This window comes from Zootoca vivipara, chromosome 2, assembly GCF_963506605.1.
Source record: "Zootoca vivipara chromosome 2, rZooViv1.1, whole genome shotgun sequence".
In the NCBI taxonomy this organism is placed as follows: Eukaryota; Metazoa; Chordata; class Lepidosauria; order Squamata; family Lacertidae; genus Zootoca; species Zootoca vivipara.
Window position 1 is genome coordinate 39009670 of NC_083277.1, and position 25408 is coordinate 39035077.

Sequence of the window (25408 nt, forward strand, 5' to 3'; positions counted from 1 at the left end):
CAAGCGAAATGGTTAACATGATTACCTTACTGTGTAGACCCATATTTCTGAAGGTGTCAGGAGGAAGAAAACAGTTCCACTGGCTCTGTTGTAGGTAAAACTTAGAACTGGCTGGATCAGAGGCGGATAAGGAGGTGGCAGAACTGTGCATAACTTTTCCCCATCTTGAAGTGAGAATATTCTTAAACTTTGGAAAGAAAACAGAGAGCAAACAGTATTTTTTAAAAAACAAAAACAATAAACTATAGGTCAACTGTGTTTCCCAAACTTGGGTCTTCAGCTGTTTTGGGACTACAATTCCCATCATCCTTACCATTGGTCTTGCTAGCTAGGGATGATGGGAGTTGTAGTCCAAAAATAGCTAGAGACCCAAGTTTGGGAAACACTGGTATACACTTTAAAATGAACTCTTTTACATTCCCATAATAGGGCCCCATATATGCAGTTGTCTTTATTTAGGAAACTGCTTTCAGTTTTAGATACTAGCATAAGGATAGTATGTCCAATACAGTCCAATACACACTTACCAGGAAATAAGTCCTCCTGAACTCAGTGGGACTTACTTCTGAGTAGATATGCATGGAATGACTCTGAACCATTTGCTTCAGAGTTATATCGTCCAGATAGTAATATAAATATATTTATTTTGGGAAGGATCACAATGTGTCCACACTGGAAACAATAATAATTTGCTTTTTAATAAACCTTTTTTTACAGAAATCCCAACATTTCAGCATACCTGTTGTCAGCACCCATAGCAACCACCCTGCTGGACTTCTCATGTGCACTACAGACGTAGAGTTTAGTTATCGGACTGTTGAAACGAGTCCAAAAGGTAGTAAATGAATTCAGATCATATATATGAAGATTGCGGGGAGAACAGCAGTACAGAAAATTATCATCCACTGTGCCAATCCAACGTATTCCTTCTTTGAATGGTGATATGCTGGATATAAAAGAATGGTATTATAGGCCAGATGTGAGCTGAAGAAAAGTGCTGGGAGCTGGAGTTAGGAGTAGATCAGCCATAAAACACATGGTGTCAGTGAAGTTAACTCTTCATTCAAAGAAACCAAAACAGGGCAGGCCTAGTGATCACAGCAACTCTTCCCACTATGTCTTGCTCCAGTGAGGCAGTTGTGAGGACTGAAGGTACCCGCCTTCCCATTGCTCTCTAAGGATCCTCCCCAGGGTCCTTCCCCAGCAGCCTAAGGCTCTGTTGTCTTGTCTCTCTTTGCTCCACCCTCTTCATTTCTCTGCATGTTCTGGGGGACCAGGGGGAGGGAAGCTGGTTGAAGCAGGAGTGGGGAGATTCCCTGGCTTCTTCAGCAGCCTGCCTCCGCTCTGCCTCTGCTTCTGTCTCTAATTCTGGACTGCTCTCTGACCCAGCCTCTTCCTGCTCACTAAACCCTGTTGCCTCTTTAGCTTCCAATACCTCTTCCTCCCTGTCTGCTCCTCCTGACCACTCATTGTCTTTCCACCACCAACCCCCTGTCTCTGAGCCTCCTTCCCTTGGGGGTTCCCCAGCTAGTGCCTCCCACCACTCACTCCTCTGCACCCAGCCCACTCCATGGTTGAAATTCATAACACGGCACTCTTGGAAGCACATCAAATTCATTAAAATTGTCCTCATCATCCACCTTATGTGCAAAAACTGATGCTAAGTCGATGAGGACAACATCATTGGTCAGTTTGGCACATTTGTCAAACAGCCAGCAAAAAGAAGGAACTTTGTAACAATAGGTAATTACTGTTTGTATCATATGATCTCCTGCAATGATTTTGCAAAGTTTTTTGCAGATAAAGTCGCTCAGATTCGGGAAGAGGTAGACTCCACCGTGGGAGCAGGGCCGGGGCGGGGGAGTGCTAGAGTCCTGTCTAGTCAAGTTTTGTGGGATCAATTTCAATCTGTTACCTCCGAGGATGTGGACAGGCTGCTTCGACGAGTGAAACCAACCACCTGTCTCCTTGATCCTTGCCCATCCTGGCTTATAAAAGCTAGCCAGGAAGGGCTGGGCGATGGGCTTCGCGGGTTGGTAAATGCTTCTCTCCATGAAGGAGCCTTCCCAGACCCGCTGAAAGAGGCGGTTATTAAACCGCTTCTTAAAAAACCATCTTTAGATCCGGCCAATATGGCCAACTATCGCCCAGTCTCAAATCTTCCATTCTTGGGCAAGGTGATTGAGCGAGTGGTTGCTGAACAACTTCAGGCACGCCTGGAAGAAGCGGACCATTTGGATCCCTTCCAGTCAGGATTCAGGCCTCATCATGGGACTGAAACTGCCTTGGTCGCACTGGTCGATGATCTCCGGCGGGCTAGGGACAAAGGTAACAGCTGTTTCCTTGTTCTGCTGGATCTCTCAGCGGCTTTTGACACCATCGACCATAACATCCTTCTGGATCGTCTAGAGGGTTTGGGAGCTGGGGGCACCGTCATGCAGTGGTTCCGCTCCTTCCTCCTGGGCCGTGTTCAGAAAGTGGTGGTGGGGGATGAGTGTTCAGACCCCTGGGCTCTCACTTGTGGGGTGCCTCAGGGTTCTGTCCTCTCCCCCATGCTTTTTAACATCTATATGCAGCCGCTGGGAGAGATCATCAGGGGGTTTGGGCTGGGTGTCCATCAGTATGCTGATGATACCCAGCTCTACCTCTCTTTTAAATCAGAACCAGTGAAGGCGGTGAAGGTCCTGTGTGAGTGCTTGGAGGCGGTTGGAGGATGGATGGCGGCTAACAGATTGAGATTGAATCCTGACAAGACAGAAGTACTGTTTGTGGGGGACAGGAGGCGGGCGGGTGTGGAGGACTCCCTGGTCCTGAATGGGGTAACTGTGCCCCTGAAAGACCAGGTGCGCAGCCTGGGAGTCATCTTAGACTCACAGCTGTCCATGGAGGCACAGGTCAACTCTGTGTCCAAGACAGCTGTTTATCAGCTCCATCTGGTACGCAGGCTGAGTCCCTACCTGCCCACTGACTGTCTCTCCAGAGTGGTGCATGCTCTAGTTATCTCTCGCTTGGACTACTGCAATGCGCTCTACGTGGGGCTACCTTTGAAGGTGACCCGGAAACTACAACTAATCCAGAATGCAGCAGCTAGACTGGTGACTGGGAGCGGCCGCCGAGACCACATAACACCGGTCCTGAAAGACCTACATTGGCTCCCAGTACGTTTCCGAGCACAATTCAAAGTGTTGGTGTTGACCTTTAAAGCCCTAAACGGCCTCGGTCCGGTATACCTGAAGGAGCGTCTCCACCCCCATCGGTCTGCCCGGACACTGAGGTCCAGCTCCGAGGGCCTTCTGGCGGTTCCCTCACTACGAGAAGCCAAGTTACAGGGAACCAGGCAGAGGGCCTTCTCGGTAGTGGCACCCACCCTGTGGAATGCCCTCCCACTAGAGGTCAAAGAGAACAACAATTACCAGACCTTTAGAAGGCATCTCAAGGCAGCCCTGTTTAGGGAAGCTTTTAATGTTTGATGGATTTCTGTATTTTAATGTTTGATGGATCTCTGTATTTTAGAATTTCTGTTTTGTTGGAAGCCGCCCAGAGTGGCTGGGGGAACCCGGCCAGATGGGCGGGGTATAAATAATAAATTATTATTATTAAATTATTATAACAGAAAAATGCTACTATAAGCAATATATAACACCAGCTCCTGCAAAAGCCATTTAAAAGTCATTATAATTATAGAATTTGTTGAACGATTTACAGTGAATTGTACAAAGTAAGGGATGCATTATCTTTAACAATCAATATATTCGGGGGGGGGGGGTTTCAAAACAAATTCATAGCATAATCCTATACATGTTTACTCAGACATCAATTCCAGTGAGTTCAACGGAGCTTATTCCCAAGTAAGTATACAAAGGATTACAACATTTGTATTTTAGAAGCTGTATGAAATGCTAGTCAATATTCTGGTGTGTAAAATGTATGAACTGGATGCACCTCCAGATATAAGCCCATGTATCTATAATTTAGGGAATACTACCTTGTTTAAACTACCTGTAAAAAAGTTCCATTGTATCAAATGACCAGAGTTTGACTGATCCATCTAGAGATCCAGAGATAAATAAAGAGGTAGAGTTTGGGTGCAGCAGAAGCTTTGTGACAGTTTTGGAATGACCTTGAAATGTGTGCAGCAAGCAGCCTTGGTCACTCCAAGATTTTACTGGGTAAAAAAAATAAAATAACAACAGGAAAACACAAAATTAGTAAAACTGTAACAATTCAGTTATGAATACAGAGCTGGATCCACAGGTTTTGTTATTGAAATCAGTGTTTGAAATTGGGTATGTCAATGCCTTCCTTTTATGATGGCTTCTTTAGTTGCAGTTTTAGGATGTTAGAGAGGGTGTGATATGCCTTCCACTTCTGTGCAAGGAAACTCACTATTTGCTTGGCTAAGGAGGACAGTCCAGTCTCCAGCTTTGCACTGTTCTGTCAAGATCTATCCTATGTTTAGTGCTTGAATTACAAGGGGAAAGAGGGGATCTGACTTGTTACCTTACCATTTATGATAGCTCCTGTCACAGTGGCTACTTTTTGGTTTGGCTGAAAGCGTGAGGAGTTAGGAGTGGGATTTTGGGATTTCAGTAGCTTGGGTTTTGAGAAGTGCAGAGAAAGAGATTTGGTAGAAACTCCTTCTGCACATTGTACAAAGACTTGGATCCAACTCTATATCTGCAAATTACTCTCCAGTAATGTAAGGTCATCAAATTCTAAAGCTGAAAGAGACCTGAGTGACATCTAGTCTGGCTTTATCATTGCAATATCTTTATTGGATCTAAGCCATAGCCCTAAATAATTCTATCTGCAAAAACCCAGCTTTAAATTCTACTGATAACACTCTCCAAATCTGAAGTCCCAATTAGTCGATGCTGCAGGAGGTCTATATCTCATAAAAGTAGTAGATAGTTCTAAAATCCAACAGACAAATCTGGCCTGCTTATAAATCCATTTGGTACTAAGTATTCCTCTAAAGAGTTAACAGTTAGCTTGTGACTCGTGAACTCCAAAATTCTTGTCTTAATTTTTTTTTGTGGGGGGACGGGAACCAAACTTCCACAACTGATCTCTTCATGTCTGTGTCAAAACTGAGAACTTTGACTACAGAGAAATGTTTTATCCCACCAAATTATAAAATAAAATAGTCACAGCAGCAAGAAAGCAGTTTTCCTGGACTGGCAAGTGTGGCCATAGTGATCCATGATGAGCAATAGAATCAGAGCCAATTCAGGGCCTATTTACCTCTCTAAGAGTGCATCTAGTTATTTTTGTACGGTCTGCCATTGGTAATTCCATGCGGAGATAGTGCAGGCTACATTGTACCTTGTGATCTGTCACCCACTGTCCCCATTAAGTTTCTGTGTGAAAGCTTGTATCTCATTAAACACTTCCTTATTTCTTGCTGCTGCTTTAGCACTTAACAAACTTTTCATTGGTAGCTTGCGGTTTTATATTTATTGGCAGCCATCCTGAGCACTTTGAAGGAAAGGCAGGATATGGGTGGTTTAAATGATGTATAAAATACCTACATGAAATGTGTTAATTTGGTTGAAGAAGTGCCTCCTGTACTAAAGCATGCATTGCGATTGTCAGAGGCCCTTTTGAGGTCTCGTCTGACAAAAAGTTCATTATGCAGTGATGTGATAAGCAGCCTGCGCAGCCCATCTGCCAAGGTTGGTGCCAACTGAAAGCTTATGGACTTGCCCAGGGTTCTGCTGGTTATAAGTTTCATAGCTTCAGACTGGAAGGATGAAGTCTGCCCTGCTGCTATAAAGAATATTTTTGAACCATGGCATTTTAGTTGCTGTCATTAAAGAATTGTATTTCACTGCTGAGGTTTAATTTTATGAATTTACCCCTCCAGAAATCAGTGATGATAAAGGGCAAGATACAAATATTTTAAATAAGTACTCCTACAAATTTCACATTTAAATTAACAGTAATGGGAGACTGTTGGTTTCAACCCTTGTATTATTATTATTTACTTAACAGCAATAAAATGTGCTATAGAATAAGGAGATAAGTATGAATATAACAGTGGATTATTTGCAGCTTCCCTGGGACAACTTACTTTCATTGCCTTTGCAGGAAGTAACCAAAACGTTAACGTCAGATGAGTAGACACAAGAGGTAATTTCGGTTGTATGTGCATTTGGGATCTCGAATAGCATTTTCCCTTTGATGTTGTAGCAGGTGAAATGGCATTCAGAAAAGCAGTAGTATCTTTGCATAAGGACATCAAAATCCATATTTGTGCACCACCTTTTCCCCATGTGTGGATATTCTCTACTGCATTAAATATATATGTATATATAAATAAAACATAGCAATGTGAAAATACTGTGGGAATTATTTGAATCTGATAAAAACAGAAAATCTGCTAGAGCCAGATGTTTTATATGAACTGTCACTACTGAGCAAGAAATATAGGGTTGGATCCAATGTGTTGCTTCTACAAATGGAAGGGCTGCTTCTGTTTGTGGAAAGGACACCGAGATCCAATGGTGGAAGGAAAGAAGCAATTCACACAAATTCTCCTTTTTAGCTGCAGGAGCCAGGGTCACTTCCTCAACCCTCCAGCACAGTTTTTCAAGCATCACCAGGGGCTACAGAGGGAAGAAGGAATCAGCAAAAATCACCTCCTTCCTTCCTCCATCCAGTTGGAGCATCCCATGAACCAAGATCTGCTCATGAAAACTCTGGACTCAAGTCATGGAAGCAGCCACACACTGCTAAATGTATTGCATACTATTATTTATTTATCAATAGGCCCAGAAAGGTTCACATCAATAAAAATATAAAACAATATTCTATAATTGAAATCAAATATGATACAAACAATACCTTCAACAAAAACAATTAAAAAATCAGCATTAAATTGTTCATCATTCTATAAAAGTCTGGCAGCAACATGTCACCTAACACTTCACTCCACATCTCTGCCCAAAGCCTGCCAAGAGATCTGCTCAATGGAGCTCATCCTTGGCAAGCATATAGGATTTCAGCCTAAGTAAACATTTTCATTCCATTTGCAAAGCTGTGAGCTAAAATAGAATTTGTGCAAACTTTTTTTTGGGGGGGGGGTGTAGACACACACCTGTCAGATCCTAGCTGAATTAAAATCTTTGGTTTCTCCATTAATGTCTACTGGCTTCTCAGTATTAGCCAGGAGCCAGGAGCTGATATATTGAGACAATATGATATTCTCTCTCTCTCTCTCTCTCTCTCTCTCTCTCTCTCTCTCTCTCTCTCTCTCTCTCTCTCTCTCTCTCTCTCTCATCTATGTGTCTCTTCCTCTCTTAATCTGTTGCCCATTTCCCCTGCTCTAAGTCCCTCAACATTATTATGGTTATGATGAGGCTATTAGGGCAGGGGTGTTGGTCCACCATGTATATTCTGAACAATGTTTGCATATATGCAAACCTAAGGTTACTCTGAGTCTGCTTGTGTGTGAGTGATATTTTGGCTACAACTCCATGAGCACCAGAAAGCTTGAATCATAAATGGAAAGGGATACTTTTCTCATAGTTATACTTCCACATATTTGTATATTCAAACTCACATACATAAATTGTGATGGGTTGCATCAAAGAAATAAGGTGCACATATACAGGCATCTGGTCTGGGCTGTTCAGTCTAAATGCTCATTCCAAAATTCAAACAAACTCATGTACCTGGGGAAAAGGCCATAATTGCACATTGGAAAGATGTTAGATTCTTCTGAGATCCTCTTTTCTTTAAACTTCCAAATCTAAAAGAGAAAATATTATAAACTTAGTTGAAAAGCTTAAATAGCATCAGCTGGAAATTTAGAAGTTTAAGACTGCAGTCCTATGGACACTTACTTGGAACACTGTGAGATGTATCTCCAAGTAAATATGCATATGATTGAACTGTGTCAAAATCCTTTTGGCAAGGGATTTACAGTTCAGAAAGTGTGCTGTTTTATTTTTTTATTATGAAGGACACTGCTAGAACCAGACGGAAGAAATCCTCATGTTCTTTTAAAATAGAAATATGTATTATATAATTAATGAACCCCCCCCCCAAATTAATCTATTCTCAAAAAATCTTTTATTAGCAGGCAAACTATTCATCAGGGAGCTGCAATGATAGTTTTACAGGTTTCTGTACCAAACAAGCATTAAAAGATTTTTCTTCTTCTTCAACTTAATCCACCTAATTCAGTAGAAAAAGAATAATAAATATTTATGTGGATCAGAAATCAATATTAATGTTCAATAGTTCATTACCAAGTGACATAATCAGACGTTTCCATGGAATAATAATGCATATACAAATAAGTGATAAAATCTGGATTCCGGTGAGTGGTTCACAAAATTAAGAGGCCTCATTTATCCTGATTTTCCTGATCAGTACCCCTAAACATGCAGCTTCCCAGTTACATTAATTTGGTGTCATGCCTTCAAACGTAATGCAGGAAAACATAATTCTAGTGTTCATGCACCTTTAGAATGTCCCCTCTGCTGAAGACTGACTGGCAACAATGCTTTCAGCACACCTCTTTACGGAATTGATGTGATTAACCACCTTCCAAGGTGCCTTCTGTCTAAAATGTTACAAGGATTGTTTTGTATATGCCTGAAAGTATCTAGTGTTGTAAGCTGCCATGGAATCATGAAGTTGACTATTCAAATAATAAACAAACAAACAAACAAACAAACAAAAGCAGGGTTTGCCAAACTTCTTGGGCCTGCGGGTAGATTTGGAAAACACCATGGGGACCCACCACAAAATGACATTTCTATGGCTGAGTCTGGCTAGTTACAAAACAGATACCATGCAGGGAGCAGGCTAGCCTTTCTCTCCTCTTTTGCACAGGTCATTTTTGAATTTTGCTACCCACTTGCCCAGGCCTCTGTATTGTTTTTACATCCCTTCAGAAGGGAGCTGTTTCCAGATTCCTGTTTCCGATGGTGAGAAATGGCTGGCTCCCACACGATTGGACCTCAGCCGTGCCAGTAATTCAGGGTTGATATGGGGATAATTAGCCCTGGCAGACTCCCCAGGGTGGGGGAGGACTGTCTTGTAGACCCGCATATTGTCCGAGATTGTCAGCTTGCATCAAGGTGCAAGTGGCAGGACGCTGGGTCCCAGAGCACGACACGGCTGGCAGTCCGAAGTCACTCTCATAGCCAAAAATATGTTTGATAAAATAATTAGATTTGGACAATAAACAGACATAGTCTGGACTGAAGAAGACTGAGAAAAAACCTGCAATACAGTCTCTGGTGTTTAAGCTCGGACTTCAAAGAGATTCTCATCCTGGTGTTTGGATTGTAGAGGTGATTGATGAACTTCTATTTATAATTAAGTATTCAACTGCACAGCTTTACTTAGACTTGAAAGACTTGAAAGGTTGATGATAAAATAATAGATGACCCAAAAGAAATAAGGAAAAACTTTTGTAATTTTTTAAAAGAACTTTATAAGGCACCTAAGGAAAATAAAGAGAAAATATATTTTTAAAAAAATATAAATTAAATGAGATTTCACAAGAAAATAGGTCACAACTAGAAACACCGATCTCAACAGAGGAAATTAGAGAGGTAATTAAACAAGGAGAGAACAAAAGACACCAGGAGATATACTTCAGAGGTCCAGACTATGGGAAGCCCAGAAAAATTAATAATTAATAATTTGGATTGTAATTTGGTTTTTTAATTTATTTTAGTTTATTGTTTTTAATTGGATTATTATTATGATTTGATGAATATGTTAATTGGCTGTTTTTATTGGATAATCAATAAAAAATGATTTGTTAAAAAAGAAAAGAAGGGAGCTGTTTCCAGAGGAGTAACTGATTATGTTTGACATCAGAGGATGGCTATCTCTACTTGTCTTGCCCCTCCATCCAGCCCTAAAAAGCCTTCAGAAGGGAACAGCTGCCAAAAGAGCAACTGTTGCTTAATATATATTTTGACTTGATCTATTAGTAATGTGTATGTTTATTTAAATGTTTAGGTCAAATGAACTGTTAATTGCTGGCGATTTGTTTGTGTGTGTTATGTTGCATTGTTATTATATGGCTTACTATGTATTCTTGTTGTATTTTGATTTTTTTCTGTGAACTCACTGTGTGCATAGATTTATTTGTGGGAAATGTGGCTTATAAATAAAATGACAATGGCAATACCTTTACTCCCCTGATTCCTCCACCGATGAGTTCATCTCTCACTGGGTTGAATGATATAAAGGTTAACCGTCCAAAACCTGGATTTTCTGCTGAACAAGTCTCAGTATAATTCCTGTTGTAAACCTTAAAAAAACAAATACCGATGTCAAAGATCTTGTATTTTACAACATTCCAAATAACATCTAACGTTAACTCTTTTTAATGTGCACATACTTTCTTTCCTTGTCAGTAAAAATAAAGTGGGTTCTAATTTATTATTATTATTACTATTTCTGCATTATAATTTAGTATTATTACTATTTCTGCATTATTATTTCCATGGCCTGTTTAATTTGTATCCAAAATATCTTTGCATTCTCATGCTTTCACTATAAATGAGGGGGGAAACCCCTTTCAGTATTAGATTCACGTTTTAAGCACTGCATTCATTTTATGGAACTTTTTTGTTGTCATGTATCATCTGGTTATTACTATAAAAGAATTTTCTTCTATACTAGTGTACAATGAAAAAAATATGACTCACTGTCCAGATATACTCCAAAATATCAAACATTACCAACAATCCTAAATCTTCCCCTCAGTTTATAATATATACTTTTAACCTGTTTCTTCTTGCAACCCCAAAGAAAGCAACATCCTGCATAGTTTTGAGACAATACGTCTCCTGATACATTTATACCGTATTTTTCTGTCTATAAGACGCCCCCATGTATTTTTGAGGACTCCAGTTTAAGAAAATGGGGGAAGATCTATCTGTGTATAAGGCACCCCCATATTTTGGAGATCATTTTTTAGGGAAAAAAACCTAGTCTTATATACGGAAAAATACGGTATTTTCAAACTCTGAATTTTGAACAACATCCACCAACACTATAGTTTTGCTTGCTGTGACAAGCAAACCAGATTGATGAGCTCAGATATGGGAGAGTAGACAAAAAATGCTGTCTGGATTACCAAAGCAATAAGCAGTGTTGAAAATTCTAGCATCCTGCAAGTGGAAATAGGGACCTGTCTCATTCCTATCCTCACAGATGCATCAATGTCAGAACCTCTTTAAATGCTATTTTGTGACTGCTGTAGGCTTGTATTCATTACCTTTGCAACAGTCTCTCTGAACTGAATGAAAAAGCAAATGGGATGCCTGTGCTTTTGGTTACAGAGCAAAACTGTCACTGCAATCCTAAGCATGCTTACTCAAGCGTAGTGCCACTGATTCAGTAAAGCTTAAAGGTAAAGGTACCCCTGACAGTTAGGTGCAGTCGCAGGTGACTCTGGGGTTGCGGCACTCATCTCACTCTAAAAGCTGAGGGAGCCGGCGTTTGTCCACAGACAGTTTCCGGGTAATGTGGCCAGCATGACTAAACCTTACCTACTAGTAATGTGCTAAGGCAGGTGTGGGAAACCTTTGGTCTGCCAGATGCTGCTGAACTAAAAGGGACATTCCAGAGGAGGAGCAGGCGCAGGTTGGGGCAAAGAGAGACTTATACCTATTCCAAACCCTGTTCAGCTTAGTCATGTGACTCAGGGCCCACACCTCAAAGCTTGGTCCCCTACACTTGGCATTAGCCCTTGCCGAAAGCTCCTGAATTGAATTTGGAATGGGATAGTTTATGTGGATGTGAGTTATGCTAGCCTGAATTACACTGGCTTCCTATAATTAGTAAAGCTTAATAATTAGGATTGCTCTGTAAATGTTTAGAAGGCACCCACAAAATCTCCCCAAACAGTCAAAGGGAAAAAAGGGGAGGGGGATGGTTGTACAAGCAGGGACAGTAGATTACCAGGGACAGCTACCAAAAACCTGGAGTTTCAGGTAAACAGGGGCAGCTCAAGCAGACAACAGTTTTCACATGTCACATGCAAAGGCATGCAACTGAGCTTCAACACTGCTTTTAAAAGTGAAATGTGGCTTTGAAAGTGAGTAATTTAAAGCAGAGGTGTTGCACATGGAAGTGGAGCACTTAACCCTTTCCGCAGCCAGTTTCTCCACTCAGAACTCCCTTTTCCTCAAGCTGCTTTGAACTTTAAAATAAAATGCTTGGGCTCGGTTACACTTCTCTGAAAGTGACATATAGCTAGTTCCATATGCTCACATGCTGCGCAAATCTTCCCTAACAGGGAGATGCTGGAGTCCTATTACTTTGCTGCCAGAATCTGCACATCGTTTCTCTTCTCGTGAGAAAAAAACAACACTTGTATCAAGAACGACAAAACACAATTTTACCTTAATTGAGAAATCTTTTTGCAGAACAAAGTAGACATTATACTTTTCAGAGTAAGTGATGATTCTTGCCGAGCTGAGCTGAGACTTTGGAAACTCCAACTCTCTTCTAACTGAAAAGTTGAACACAAACAAGGTTTTTTAAAATAATAATAATAATAATTTGGTAATCTAATCTAGCCTTGTAAATAAATCCACAAACATTAATAGATAGGGAGGGGGTAAGGGAAACAAAATGCAAAGGTGCTACTGTACTATCACGTGTTTCCATGCTGGCTACAGAGAAAGGGAAGTGTTCTCCTCTGGCAGCCAGCAAAGGTGCTACCACTTAGAAGGCAGGTTTTTCTAACTAGCCTTCCACCAAATAGATCTGCAGAGGAGAGGTGGCGAGATCTGTCTTCTTCCACCAGTCCATTCAATCATCAGCATAGAATTTCTCGTTTCCTATGTCTTCCTGGCAAGTAGTTGAATACAAGCTCAGCTAATCCAACTGCTTTATACTATTGGCTCCATCTTCAATGGAACTACTCAGGAGACAGTCATTAAAATCAGTAGAAAATCCACATTCTACAATTCAATAGAAGAAATATTTAAAATTATATTCAACATGACTAACTTGAGTTGGTATAGGATTGTGAACAATTTCATGCTTTGTATCTAGCAGAACAGAAAGAGGAAAAAGGTTTTGGGCACTGAATAGAGCAGATTTATCAATATGAATGGCTCCTCACCTAGGAGACCTCAAAGAATAGATTAAGATAAATGCTAGTCCAGTTTGCTGAACACAATGTTTTCCCTGGAAATCGTTCATTAGACAAGCACTAGCATAATGAGTCCATAATTACCATTGTTTCCTATGGGAACATTTCTGATCTGGGAGTTGCCCAATCTCTCTCCATGGTTTGTTCCTGGTTTGGCTGCAGCCAACCATCAAAAGAGAGACAAAGGAGAAATTGATCTGTCAGATCTCTCCTGATCTCCTTTGCTTTAGCTTAGATTCCTGCATTGCAGGGCATTGGACCAGATGACCCTCAGGGTCCCTTCGTAAACTACAATTCCATGATTCTATAATTGTATGTGAACTTGCTCCTTCCCTGCATGGTTTCTTCCCAAAAATTGCTGCCACTGCCCAGTAACCACAAACAAGCAAGGAAGTAAGGAAGAGGGCTAAATCTGCAGCGTGTTTGGGCACAATTATTTACATTTGGATAGCTGAATTAGTGGGCAGATTGTGGGACCTGCATGTACACACACACAGGGCTGTGACTTCCAGCTGAAATCCTATAACTTTTCATACTAAAAAATGTTCCAATTATTTATTTATTTAGCTCCACTTTTGTTGTGCTGCCCTTCCAGACAGCAGCTATGTGATATTAAACATCGCAGAACAAGTAATGAAGTGGAATGATGTCTGGGCAGTCTAGTATAAATCCACCACTAATTTGCTATAAGGGATGCGGGTGGCGCTGTGGTCTAAACCACAGAGCCTAGGGCTTGCCGATTGGAAGGTCGGTGGTTCAAATCCCCGCAACGGAGTGAGCTCCCGTTGCTCGGTCCCTACTCCTGCCAACCTAGCAGTTCAAAAGCAGGGCCGGCTCTAGGTAGACTCCCGGTGGCACGGTGCGCCATGGCGCTGGGCCGGTAGGCAGGGCGCTGCGTGGCAAAGCCACGCGGAAACCATGCTGCGCTCTGCGAGGGCGGGGGCGCCGGAGCGATCTCCACCACTCAGCACCAGGGCGCCCGACCTGCTCGAGACTGCCCTGTTCAAAAGCATGTCAAAGTGCAAGTAGATAAATAGGTACCACTCCGACGGGAAGGTAAACGGCGTTTCCGTGCGCTGCTCTGGTTTGCCAGAAGCGGCAAGGTCAGAGCCATGTGGCTGCACTCTCCAGTGATCCCATTGGTTCAGCTGTGGAGCCCTGACCTTGGCAACACCCCAGCCTGGTAAAGATAAGGAGCAGTGACGTAGGTGTCAGGAGGGCGGAAAAACTTAAAACACTTTGCAGAGTTCCCAAAAATAGACCAGAGGCAATTGTATTTCCTCCAGCAGAGCTTTACTGCTACTGAAGGCAAATGAGTATAATGGTCACAAATTCAATACATTCAGGATTGGCACTGTCCTTAAGAAATCCAGTTGCAGCAGATCAATCTCAAACTAACAAGAACTTATAATAAGACTAAACCTTAACACTATATACAGAACAGAATCACACCAAAACAAAAAGATAGTCCAATATGAAGTGGCAGAGGCTGGTATAAAGCTCTTAGTTGGCACACTATTTGGTACTTTGTTTAATTCTTCCTTCTGAAAGTAACACACAAATGTGAATTGAAACTGAAAGCAGACTATAGATTTACCTTACCCAAACGATTAGTAGGAAGCAAATCCAGACTGAAAAATCCTTTCCCATCTAACAACACCAGTCGTTTGCTCCTGTTACTATAGGTTGCTAAAAGGAATTGTGAAGAAGATGGTTTTAGGCCATGACTTCAAACAACATTTCTAGATTTATATGACTGGAAGGATACAGAGATACACAAAAGAAAGGGGAGGTGGATCCTAATGTTTCTACAGGTGTTTTATCTTTAACTGGGTAGAATTTACATCTTCTTACCTCCAATGATATCTAAACCTTGCTGGGTGTAGCTCTTAATTAATCTGAAGCCAAAAGAAAGAAAGGCAGTGCCCTTTCCTATAAATCTGCAACAGGAAGAATAATTTAACTTTTTAGAGACATACGGTACATAAACAGCACTGGGGAAATGGTACTGACTAAAGCATACCCTATTTCCACTGGCCACATTGCACTCAAAGTTCTAAAATTCAAGTGGGGAGGGAATGAAATAAAGCAAGTTTTTATATAGTATGTGAACCCAAACAAATAAACAACCAAAGTACCCTTTTTTTGGAGTGGAAAAATTGTTTCCGGGCACAAAAATGCTAGCAAAACAGAATTAAAACATTTTTAAGGAAAGTGACAAGGGTGCTCATATGCTACAAATTTTAGATTTTTAGATTCTATTCGAGACAGATCTCCAGAGATAATATGTATGTATGTATGTATGTATGTATGTATGTATGTATGTATGTATAAATATACTTACACTTGAGGTGGTATCGCCTTTGGTTTTAGATGCTTTTCAATTCTAGGCACCTCATCTTCAAAAGTTAATCTTCACAATAATGAAATAGAAATTTGGATTAGGTAAGAAATACGGTATACTGTACTACAATGCAGTTTGTGAAAACGGAAGAGAAACCACATTTAACATGATGAAACAATAGCATCTCCACGTTGGCTTTATTTCTGTTAAATAAATCATGACACAGTGTAATATGTCATGTGTTGTTGTTGCTCATGTGAGGTTGCATTCACCTAATTTTAAGACTTACTAAGGAAAAAAAGATTTGTGTCCTCATATAAAACCACAGAATTCAATACTTTTGTTTTCCCATGACTCTAAATTTTAATATAGCTTTCAGCCATGATTGCTTATAGGGCAAAGCATGCCTAAAAACAGGATTCCTCAAACTCGGCCCTCCAGATGCTTTGAGACTACAATTCCCACCATCCCTAACCACTTGCCCTGCTAGCTAGGGTTCATGGGAGTTGTGGGCCAAAAACATATGGAGGGCCAAGTTTGAGGAAGCCTGCCTAAAAATGTTCTGAAAAAGAAAAAGAAACTACATGAAAATGATTAATAGATGGTATCTAACCTCGAGTAGACTAGCTAAGATGTATAAAGTGGAATTGGATTTGTGCTGGAAATGTAAAGAAATGGAAGGGACCTTTTTTCAAATGTGGTAGGCATGCAAAAAAAGTTAAAGAATATTGGGAAATGATATATAATGAGATGAAAAAAATGTTTAAAACACCCACCCACCCAAAAAGAACCCCAAGAGGCATTCCTGTTAGGAATGGTTCAGATAGAGGTACCCAGTTGTCAGAAAAACTTATTTATGTATGTAACAATGGTGGCTTGGGTCTTGTTAGCCCAAAAATGGAAGGTGAGGGAGGTCCCTATCAAGGAGGATTGGCAATGTAAGATGATAGAATATGCAGGGTTAATAGGTCTAACAAGTAGAAGAGTGCAAGAAGAACAGGTATTTAAAGAGGAGTGGAAAATTTTTGCTGAGTATGTAGAAAATAATTGCGTACAGTTGAAAACGCAATGTAAAATGTGTATCTGAAGAAGTGTGCATGCACACGAAAGCTCATACCAAAATAAAAACTTAGTTGGTCTTTAAGGTGCTACTGAAGGAATATTTTTATATTTAAAAGGGATGTAAGATGGGAGAATGGGATGCGGGTAGCACTGCAGGTTAAACCACAGAGCCTAGGGCTTGCTGATCAGAAGGTCGGCAGTTCGAATCCCCACGATGGGGTGAGCTCCCGTTGCTCGGTCCCAGCTCCTGCCAACCTAGCAGTTCGAAAGCACGTCAAAGTGCAAGTAGATAAATAGGTACCACTACAGCGGGAAGGTAAACGGTGTTTCTGTGTGCTGCTCTGGTTCGCCAGAAGCGGCTTTGTCATGCTGGCCACATGACCTGGAAGCTGTACGCCGGCTCCCTCGGCCAATTGTTGGATTTTTTGAATAGTCAAGTTACTTTAGAGCCGGTCTAATGTAAATACTGTCTGTTTAAGAGAAACAGGTGCAGGTGATTTCTGTTAATTGCCCACAGGCGTGGGCTCTGCTTCTTGTATATAAGGCTCTGCCAGAAAGCCTTCTGCATCTCTTTGTTAAATTCTTTCAGTTTGATTCATCTCTAAGTAGATCACTCTCTCAGTTGTTCTTAGTTTAAGAGATTCCTTAGTTGAATCTTAGTATGATTGCTTAGTTATAATGCTAGAATGCTGTTAATTCTTGGGTAGTTTAATGGGAGTTATGTGGGAGTTTGTGGGAACGTGGGAGAAAGCATTTATCTTTAGTTTAAAGTCTCTTTAGAGTCAGTTTGCTTTTTCAGTTAAAGAAACCCAACCGTTTGTATTTTCATCTGCATACTTTTACAAGTGTGCAGTTAGTAAGGGGTTTCATATAAGGGAGATAATTCCCTACGCTCTTGGTGGTGTTTTCTTAGCCAGGTCAACTTCTGACTGTGTATACTCTGCGTGAAGCGTACTTTAAAGGGCCACTGAAAACTGGGATATATTATTTAGGTTAAGCAAGTTTCAATATCCAGTTTTCTCCAATATTATTCTTATCATATATATATCTATTATATTCCAATACCAATAACGTGAGATGAGCGCCGCAACCCCAGAGTCGGTAACGACTGGACTTAATGGTCAGGGGTCCCTTTACCTTTTAAGATAGGAGAACTGAATTAGATGAATATATTAAAATATGCAGGAATGGTGGTCAAATTAAAAGAACCTTGGAAGGGGAGGGAGGGAAGTTGTTGGCTGTAATGCAAGATGTTCTTTTTGAGATGTAAAATTTGAAAATTTAATTTTTTTAAAAAAATTTAATGTTCTGAAAAAGAAGTAATGTTTTGCGTAATAAATGCAGGAGTTTCTCCCCTGTATATTATTTTGTATGCACGCACTTAATCTAGAAGTGCAAACCATACAAATGCCTGGTTTTGACAGCTTTTGTTCCTTGCTAGATCACGGAATATTCCCCCTCCCCCTCTATCACGTGTTTAGTCTGACATACTAAAATATACATGAAATTTAGAAAAGTTGGTAGGATAATTACTTCCTTTTTTTACAGAGAAGTGTAAAGACCAACAGAAAGATATACCAGCAATTCTACCACAGGGCAAAATATCCCAAATAAAATTAATATAGTACCAGTTTAACTATACATTTAATTCAAAATGGCTTCACAGCTGAAGGACCATGCAGCTAATCACAAATAACATGATTGTCATGTTTTATTATGAGTTATGGGCCACATTATGGTTCCTCAGAAACTAGGTCATCTTATATCTTGCATCTGTTATGAGTTTGTGGGCGTCAGACTTCTAATCCGTATTATCCTAACAAGTGTTAAAATATAAACCAGGCTAGCTTCCTCATGAGGTCATTGCCTGGGGGATGGGCCATTAAGGGGATAGAGGACAAATAATGGTCCACAGGTGGTTAAATGGGGGGAAAGCCTGAGTGCAAGTAGATAAATAGGTACCGCTACAGCGGGAAGGTAAACAGCATTTCCGTGTGCTGCTCTGGTTCACCAGAAGTGGCTTTGTCATGCTGGCCACATGACCTGGAAGCTGTACACTAGCTCCCTTGGCCAATAACGTGAGATGAGTGCCGCAGCCCCAGAGTCGGTCACGACTGGACCGATGGAATCTCAAAAAATAAAATAAAAAATGCTGGGTTTACTTTGCTGGCAGTTAGCAATCAGAAAATAGAAGTAAAAGGTGAACACATCAAACATAATATAACTGCAAAATCAGCAACGTAGCTTTGGCTTCCAGTAGCCAGCTCTAACAATCGCAAGAACAAATATGTTCCCTCCTGAGGGGAACTAAAATGTACAACTTGGAACAAAAGGCACGCAGGCACACCAACAAAACACAGCAAACAGTCTGCAGGATCCCAAGCACACAAGAAACACACGCCTGACTGCAGGAATGCTGGAAAGACTGCCAAGCTATTGCCTTGAGCAGAAGGCAGGAACTGTACCGGTAACTGAGGTCTCTTCTGGATACAGGCTAGTTAAAAGTTCCTGAAAGCTAAGTACATTCCTGCCTTAAGCATTAGGATGCATTAATCCCAGTGAGTCTAGCATGCCAGAAAGTACACCCCCACCCACCCACAAACTTCTACAAAACAAATTTCTAAAGTGCCTAGGAAAAATGCATTTTCCTAGTTAAGAGGTTTTTCAAAAAGAAAGCCTTAATCTGATTTTACTAGGACTTAACATTTTAACTAATTTTTGTTTGCAGGAGCCTACATTTGACATTACGTGACACTTTCAGCATTGGTCTTTCAGCTCTGGGGCGGGCGTATATTTATTGTGCTTTTCAGGATTGTTTTAGGGCTCAGTATATGGACATATGAAATAATAAGAAAGGGGGTGCCTTTTATAACGTGCTGAGAGGAGTGCAACTTATTGCTGAATACCCACCATCAGCTTTCACAAATCTACAAATAGCAGAAAGGGGTTAAAGACTTAGAAAATTGAACCCAACTTGAATCCAACCCATTTTTTTTAAGAAATGTGACAATGAGGCATATAAGGGTGCATAACTCAAAAAGTGAGAGCTGGACCATAAAGAAGGCTGATCGCCGAAGAATCGATGCTTTTGAATTATGGTGCTGGAGGGGACTCTTGAGAGTCCCATGGACTGCAAGAAGATCAAACCTATCCATTCTGAAGGAAATCAGCCCCAAGTGCTCACTGGAAGGGCAGATCCTGAAGCTGAGGCTACAATACTTTGGCCACCTCATGAGAAGAGAAGACTCCCTGGAAAAGACCCTGATGTTGGGAAAGATTGAGGGCACAAGGAGAAGGGGACGACAGAGGACAAGATGGTTGGACAGTGTTCTCGAAGCTACCAACATGTATCTGACCAGAGCCGTCTTAAGCGCCCCTGGCGCCATGGTGCGCCGGATCTCTCCGGTGCCCTCCCGCCCTGTTTCCCAGCGCGGTGGGCGGGCGGGCAGGCACAGCGCGATCTCTCCGGTGCCCTCCCACCCCATTTCCCAGCGCGGTGGGCGGATGGGCGCAGCTGCGCAGCGGACCGGCCGGCCAGCGGACCGGCGTAGCTCGCGGCGCCCTCCTGGCAGGCCGGCGCCATGGTGCCCTGCGCCACCCAGCCTACATGTAGGGCCGGCCCTGTATCTGACCAAACTGCGGGAGGCAGTGGAAGACAGGAGTGCCTGGCGTGCTATGGTCCATGGGGTCACGAAGAGTCAGGCACGACTAAACGACTAAACAACAACAACAACAACAACTCAAAAAGGTTTTCAAAGCTACATGCAGATAAACCCAAAAGGATAATTTAAAAGTTAATATGTTGAATCTTAATATAGTACCATATTCACCTTTTTTTCTTGGAACCTCTTCGTTTTTGCTTTTTTATAGCACTGGTAATCCCTTGGCCTATATCCATTACCAAAAGCTATTGGCTAGTAGGTGCAGAACAAATAAGACCCTATGCTGATTTCTGGTTGGTGCAGAAGATTCACCATACTAGTAATCAATAAAACATTTACCTGAAATTCAAAAACCAAAAACATGAATTTACATAAAGAAGTGGAAAATCCCATTTGTAAAAACAGCTTGGATTTTGTGCACGCATCATGTTTCTCCAGGAACCCAGTTCAATACTAAAAAACAAACAAACAAAAACCCAGGGCTTTGAAGGATGCACAACTTACCTCCTTGTTTATGGAGGTTGCACTGTAGTCTATAGATAATCAACATTTTATAAGAATGGTTGCTGGTGGAAGTCATAAATTGTTAGCAATTATCACAGGCTGTTGTTAAGATAAAATAGAATAGTTCCAAGTTTGCTTTCCTGCCCTGTTATTTTTGCAGTAGTACCAAGCCCTCACTCCTTCCAATATGGTAACTGCTAACTGTTAATGTAAAGACTGTTAAGGTGGAACACAACAAGGATTAAAGCAATAAAACATAACAAGAAAATAAACTCTTTTTTTGAAGGCAGGTAGTCAATATAAGTAACATTAAAAACAAACAGCAGGATCTGAAACTGGAGGAAATTATGGCACCTGAAGATGGGGCTTTATTCTCTAAGGACACTTTACCCCCCAGTTTGGCTTGTACTGACTTTTTAAAACCCAAATTTATCTCCATTTTCCCTAATATAATAACTGCCTAGTTTGTCTTTGTTGCTGATATCCACTTACCATGGAATCTGCATTTTTTTCATCAAATGATGGAGATAGAGAAGAGCTGGAATGTACTACGTTATTAATTGTGTTGAGAAGAAGACAGAAGCTCCCCCCCCCTTCATTCTAGAACTATGGATCATTTGGTAGAACAGACTGGAGGTACATTCAAGACAAAAATAAAGGTAGCCCATCTTTCCACAATACATAGTTAACTAATAGGCTTTGCTGCTACAAGATGTGTTGATGGCTACTAGATCTCTGATTATATTTAAAAGGCTTTATGTAGCCAGGTCCTGAAAAGATAGGTGTACCAACCGCTATTAGCTATCTTTGCTAAATGGAAGCTCCATGTCAAAGGCAGTGCACTGCCTGAGTAACAATTGCTGGGGTCTCAATTGATGAGGGAAGGGTGGATGCCTTCGTTCCCTGCTTGAAGAATTCCTAGAAGCATTTGGCTGGCTCTGCTGCGGTCTCAAGATACTGGACTAGAGGAGCCTTTAGTCAGCTCCAGAACAGCTCTTCAGAAGAACAAAAGGCAACTTCTTCCAGAAACAGTGGTCATGTACACACTCCCATTTACTCTGCATCCACTGTGTCCCCCCACCACTGGTTTGGGATGCGGTATACCCACAACAATGTTAGTCACAGTAATATCTATCCTGCCATTTCTTAGGAAATACTGTGTTCTGATGTGTTCTTCCCCAAATCAGTTCTGATCTGAACTGAGAAATAAATAAACAAACCTGGCTACATTTTAGGCCAGTTGTGTGTGTGTGTGTGTGTAGCCAATGCTACATTTACTGTAACGAATACAAAGTATGTGCAATGGAAATAATCCTCTATTTAACCCTGCCTGGTTTTCCCTCCCCTTCCTCCACCATTTCCCTACTTCTGCTGCTGTTGGCTTCCTTCTTAGCCCCATGGGACAGGGAACCTCTCACACCTGACCTTTGCAAAGCACCATGTGCACAGATGATGCTACAGAAAGAACAAGAAGCAGCCAGTGCCCTTGCTGGGCCAAAGGCAGCACAATAAGATATATTAGGTGATGCCACAGTTCCCAGTCCAGCAGTTGTACTGCTGCTTACTATTAGTAAATTTGGGGCAGAAGGTGGGTAGGGGCAGTTCCAGGCACCAGGTGCGTCGCTCACCATTCCTCCATCCTGGAATTCAGGGCAGGGCAGGATTAACCATTAAGCAAAATAAGCATGTGCTTAGGGCATCAAAGGAAGGGGGCACCACGGCAGTATTCCATTGCTAGATTTTTAACATTAACGGCCACAAATTGCTGAGCATTCATTTTCTCAGTTGAAGTGTATTGAAAATCTCAACAGAACAACTACAAACAAGGCAGGCTGCATAGGAGCCAAGTCCTAGGGGCCAAGGGGTCTTCAGCCCCACCCCCAATAAAATATTTGAGGGCACTGTGCTCCACCAAAACTGAGGGGCATTGCCATTTAAATGGCATAATGTGCACTGCATTATGTGGTCGATTATGCAGGGAAGGGCTTACTTGCGCCCCCATATTTTATTCAAGTTGGCACCCCTACCAGGCTGGATGCCTTATCTCTACTAAGTATGGAATGGAATGTAACATTAGTTTTGAAGATCTTATCGAGGACTTTGCAATTAGAAAAGTGGGGAGGATCCCACCCCCCACCCCAAATACAAGTAAAGTGGAAGTACACAAAAATAGGGACACGGGTGGTGCTGTGGGTTAAAACACTGAGCCTAGGGCTTGCTGATCAGAAGGTCGGCGGTTCGAATCCCCGCAATGGGGTGAGCTCCCGTTGCTCGGTCCCAGCTCCTGCCCACCTAGCAGTTCAAAAGCACGTCAAAGTGCAAGTAGATAAATAGGTATCGCTCTGGTGGGAAGGTAAACGGCATTTCCGTGTGCTGCTCTGGTTCGCCAAAAGCGAGCGCCGCAACCCCAGAGTCATCCACGACTGGACCTAATGGTCAGGGGTCCCTTTACCTTTACATTTACACAAAAATAAGCCTTATTTTCCATTTTACTGTAGGTTTCACTTCACTTCATTTCGTTTCATTTTATGGTTTATTGTTGTTTATATTTTGAACTAGATGCATATATAATATGGGAACACCCCAACCTCCCAAGTGCTTGGGTTCTCTCAAGGTCTTAATCCTGCTCTGCTTTGGGGGGGGGGGCGGATTGCGGAATGAGCAGAAGGGAAGGCTGTGTGGAAGAGAAGGGTCCCAGGATGCTGAGGGGCACCTTGCCTTGTCTCCTGCTGGCCGAAAGGCTGCCGCAGCCTCTCCCGCTCCCGCTCCCGCTTCGGTGTGAAGAGCCCCTCGCCGCCTGGCGCCGCCCTTCCAGAGGAAAAACCTCTCACACCGCGGCCCTGGGGATGGCAAGGTGGGAATGGCAACCGCCCGCGCGCCCCCTCCACCTCCGGAACCCGCCCGAACCTTCCAGGAGCGTGGGCGGCCAAGGAGGGCGCGCGCACTTCCCCCACCGACGGCTTTCTTGTTGCGCGCCGCCGGGCGGGCAGCGTAGCTTTGCCTAGAAGCAGCCAGGGCCTGACGGGGCCCAAGGCAGTCCACGCCGGGATGCTTATGCTCTCCCCTTCCCACCCAAGGCCGAGGTGAAGCCGCTGGAAAGGGCGGCGCGGCGGGGCTTCGCTTCTCTGGAAGCTGCCTGGAGCCCGAGGCGCATCTCCTGCTGCAGGCACGCGAAGGGTCCTCCCGTGAAAGGCCTCCTGGTCCTCCCGTGAAAGGCCTCAGAGTGGGTCTTTGCCTGCATCCCTCTGTTGCAATCCTTCCCACAGGGCAGATTTGTGTGTGTGTGCGCGCGCGCATGTATGTACGTGTAAAGTGTGTGCCACACTATAAAATTTGCTTTGCCTTAGTGTGCAGGAAGGAGCACGAGACACAGCAAGGAAATCCCATCTCCTCTCTAGGGCAAAGCCTGATCACCGGAGGGACTTGTCTTAACCAGAACATGAGACTAGCCCGCTGGATCAGGCCAATGGGCCGGCCATCCCGTTTCCACAGTGGCCATAGAATTGTAAGGGGCCCTGTGAGTCATCTAGTGCAACCCCTGGTCTGCTATTGATACGGTAACAGTGCTTCCGGCTTTACTAATGCTAATGCTTCATGTTCCCAGAGGGCAACCTGGTACCCTTGTTTTGGACTACAACTCCCATCAACCCTGTGTGTCAGCTGTGCTGGTCTGGGATGGCGGGAATTATCCCAAAGACCTAGAGGGCAACAGGTTGGCTTCCTCACCCATTCCACTGGAAGTTCAGCCAACGCAGACGTGGTTTTCTACACTGGACCATTCTCTCGCCCACATTGCTCAGCTTACCATCGAGTCCAATGAAGCGTTTTAGGTGTTGAGAAAATGTGTGCACTATTTTGTCATTTTGGTTGGCTGAAGTAAGCTATTGCCTTAATATGGACTACAGAATTTCCCATGGGCCAACACAGCTTCATTTACAATATTATGTTAACGTGGCAATAGAATCATATGCTTACCCAAACATGGCCTGTTATGCTAAGGGACTAACATAATTTACAGAGGTATGGTTATATAACTAAATCATTGTAGAGCACAAAGGAACTTTCCCTTTCTCCCCCACCCTACACTGCCCCAGAGTTGGGGGGAAACCCAGAACAGATTGGGAGGGGCAGATAGGGTAGAAGGGCAAGTTCTTTTGTAGTAGTGGAAGTTATTCTGCATGTGCAATGCTTTAGTTGATACACCAAATTTAGCTGGCATCAAATCACAAAGTTGGAAGGGACCAACACCCCTGCAGTGCAGGAATCTTGCCCAACATGGGGTTCAAACCCACAACCTGAGATTAAGAGTCTCATGGTCTACCAACTGAGCTGTCCTGAAATTACATATTACCAAAAGTTTTAAATACTTTGACAAATACTATTGGTGTGAGCTTATGTATTTAATCTAAAATTTGATCATGCCTTCCCGTAACGGTGTTATCAGGAACAAAATCCTTGGGAGTTTCACAACTCTGTTCAAGATAGAACTAATTGCCCAACACTGTCAACAGAGCTGGCCCAATAAAAATAGACAAGAGCCTTGGGCAAAGATCTGTAATGCTCCACACCTTCAGAAAGTCAATCTTGTGTTTTCCTGAAGCATTTAAACTACAGCTGAAAATGTAGAGCACTTTTCAGCTATCAAAACTTAGCTAAAACATAAACCAAAATCATGTAAGGTCTCAGCCTTTCTTT

At 42.4% G+C, this 25408-nt stretch overlaps 1 protein-coding gene across 1 annotated transcript in view; it reads right to left on the minus strand.

Moving 5' to 3' along the window:
• Positions 1–23885, minus strand: part of LOC118080053 (uncharacterized) — an 81166-nt gene extending 57281 nt beyond the window's left edge. The window contains exons 1-11 of the mRNA XM_060271025.1: positions 20378–23885; positions 15486–15554; positions 14996–15081; positions 14744–14830; positions 12384–12493; positions 10160–10282; positions 7677–7753; positions 6074–6291; positions 4000–4165; positions 740–946; positions 26–187 (exon numbers count right to left, since the gene is read on the minus strand). Coding sequence (XP_060127008.1) covers positions 26–187; positions 740–946; positions 4000–4165; positions 6074–6291; positions 7677–7753; positions 10160–10282; positions 12384–12493; positions 14744–14830; positions 14996–15081; positions 15486–15554; positions 20378–20445 — 1373 coding nt within the window. The 5' untranslated portion in view covers positions 20446–23885. The remainder of the gene's footprint in view (positions 1–25; positions 188–739; positions 947–3999; positions 4166–6073; positions 6292–7676; positions 7754–10159; positions 10283–12383; positions 12494–14743; positions 14831–14995; positions 15082–15485; positions 15555–20377) is intronic.
• Between the last annotated feature and the right edge of the window lie 1523 nt (positions 23886–25408).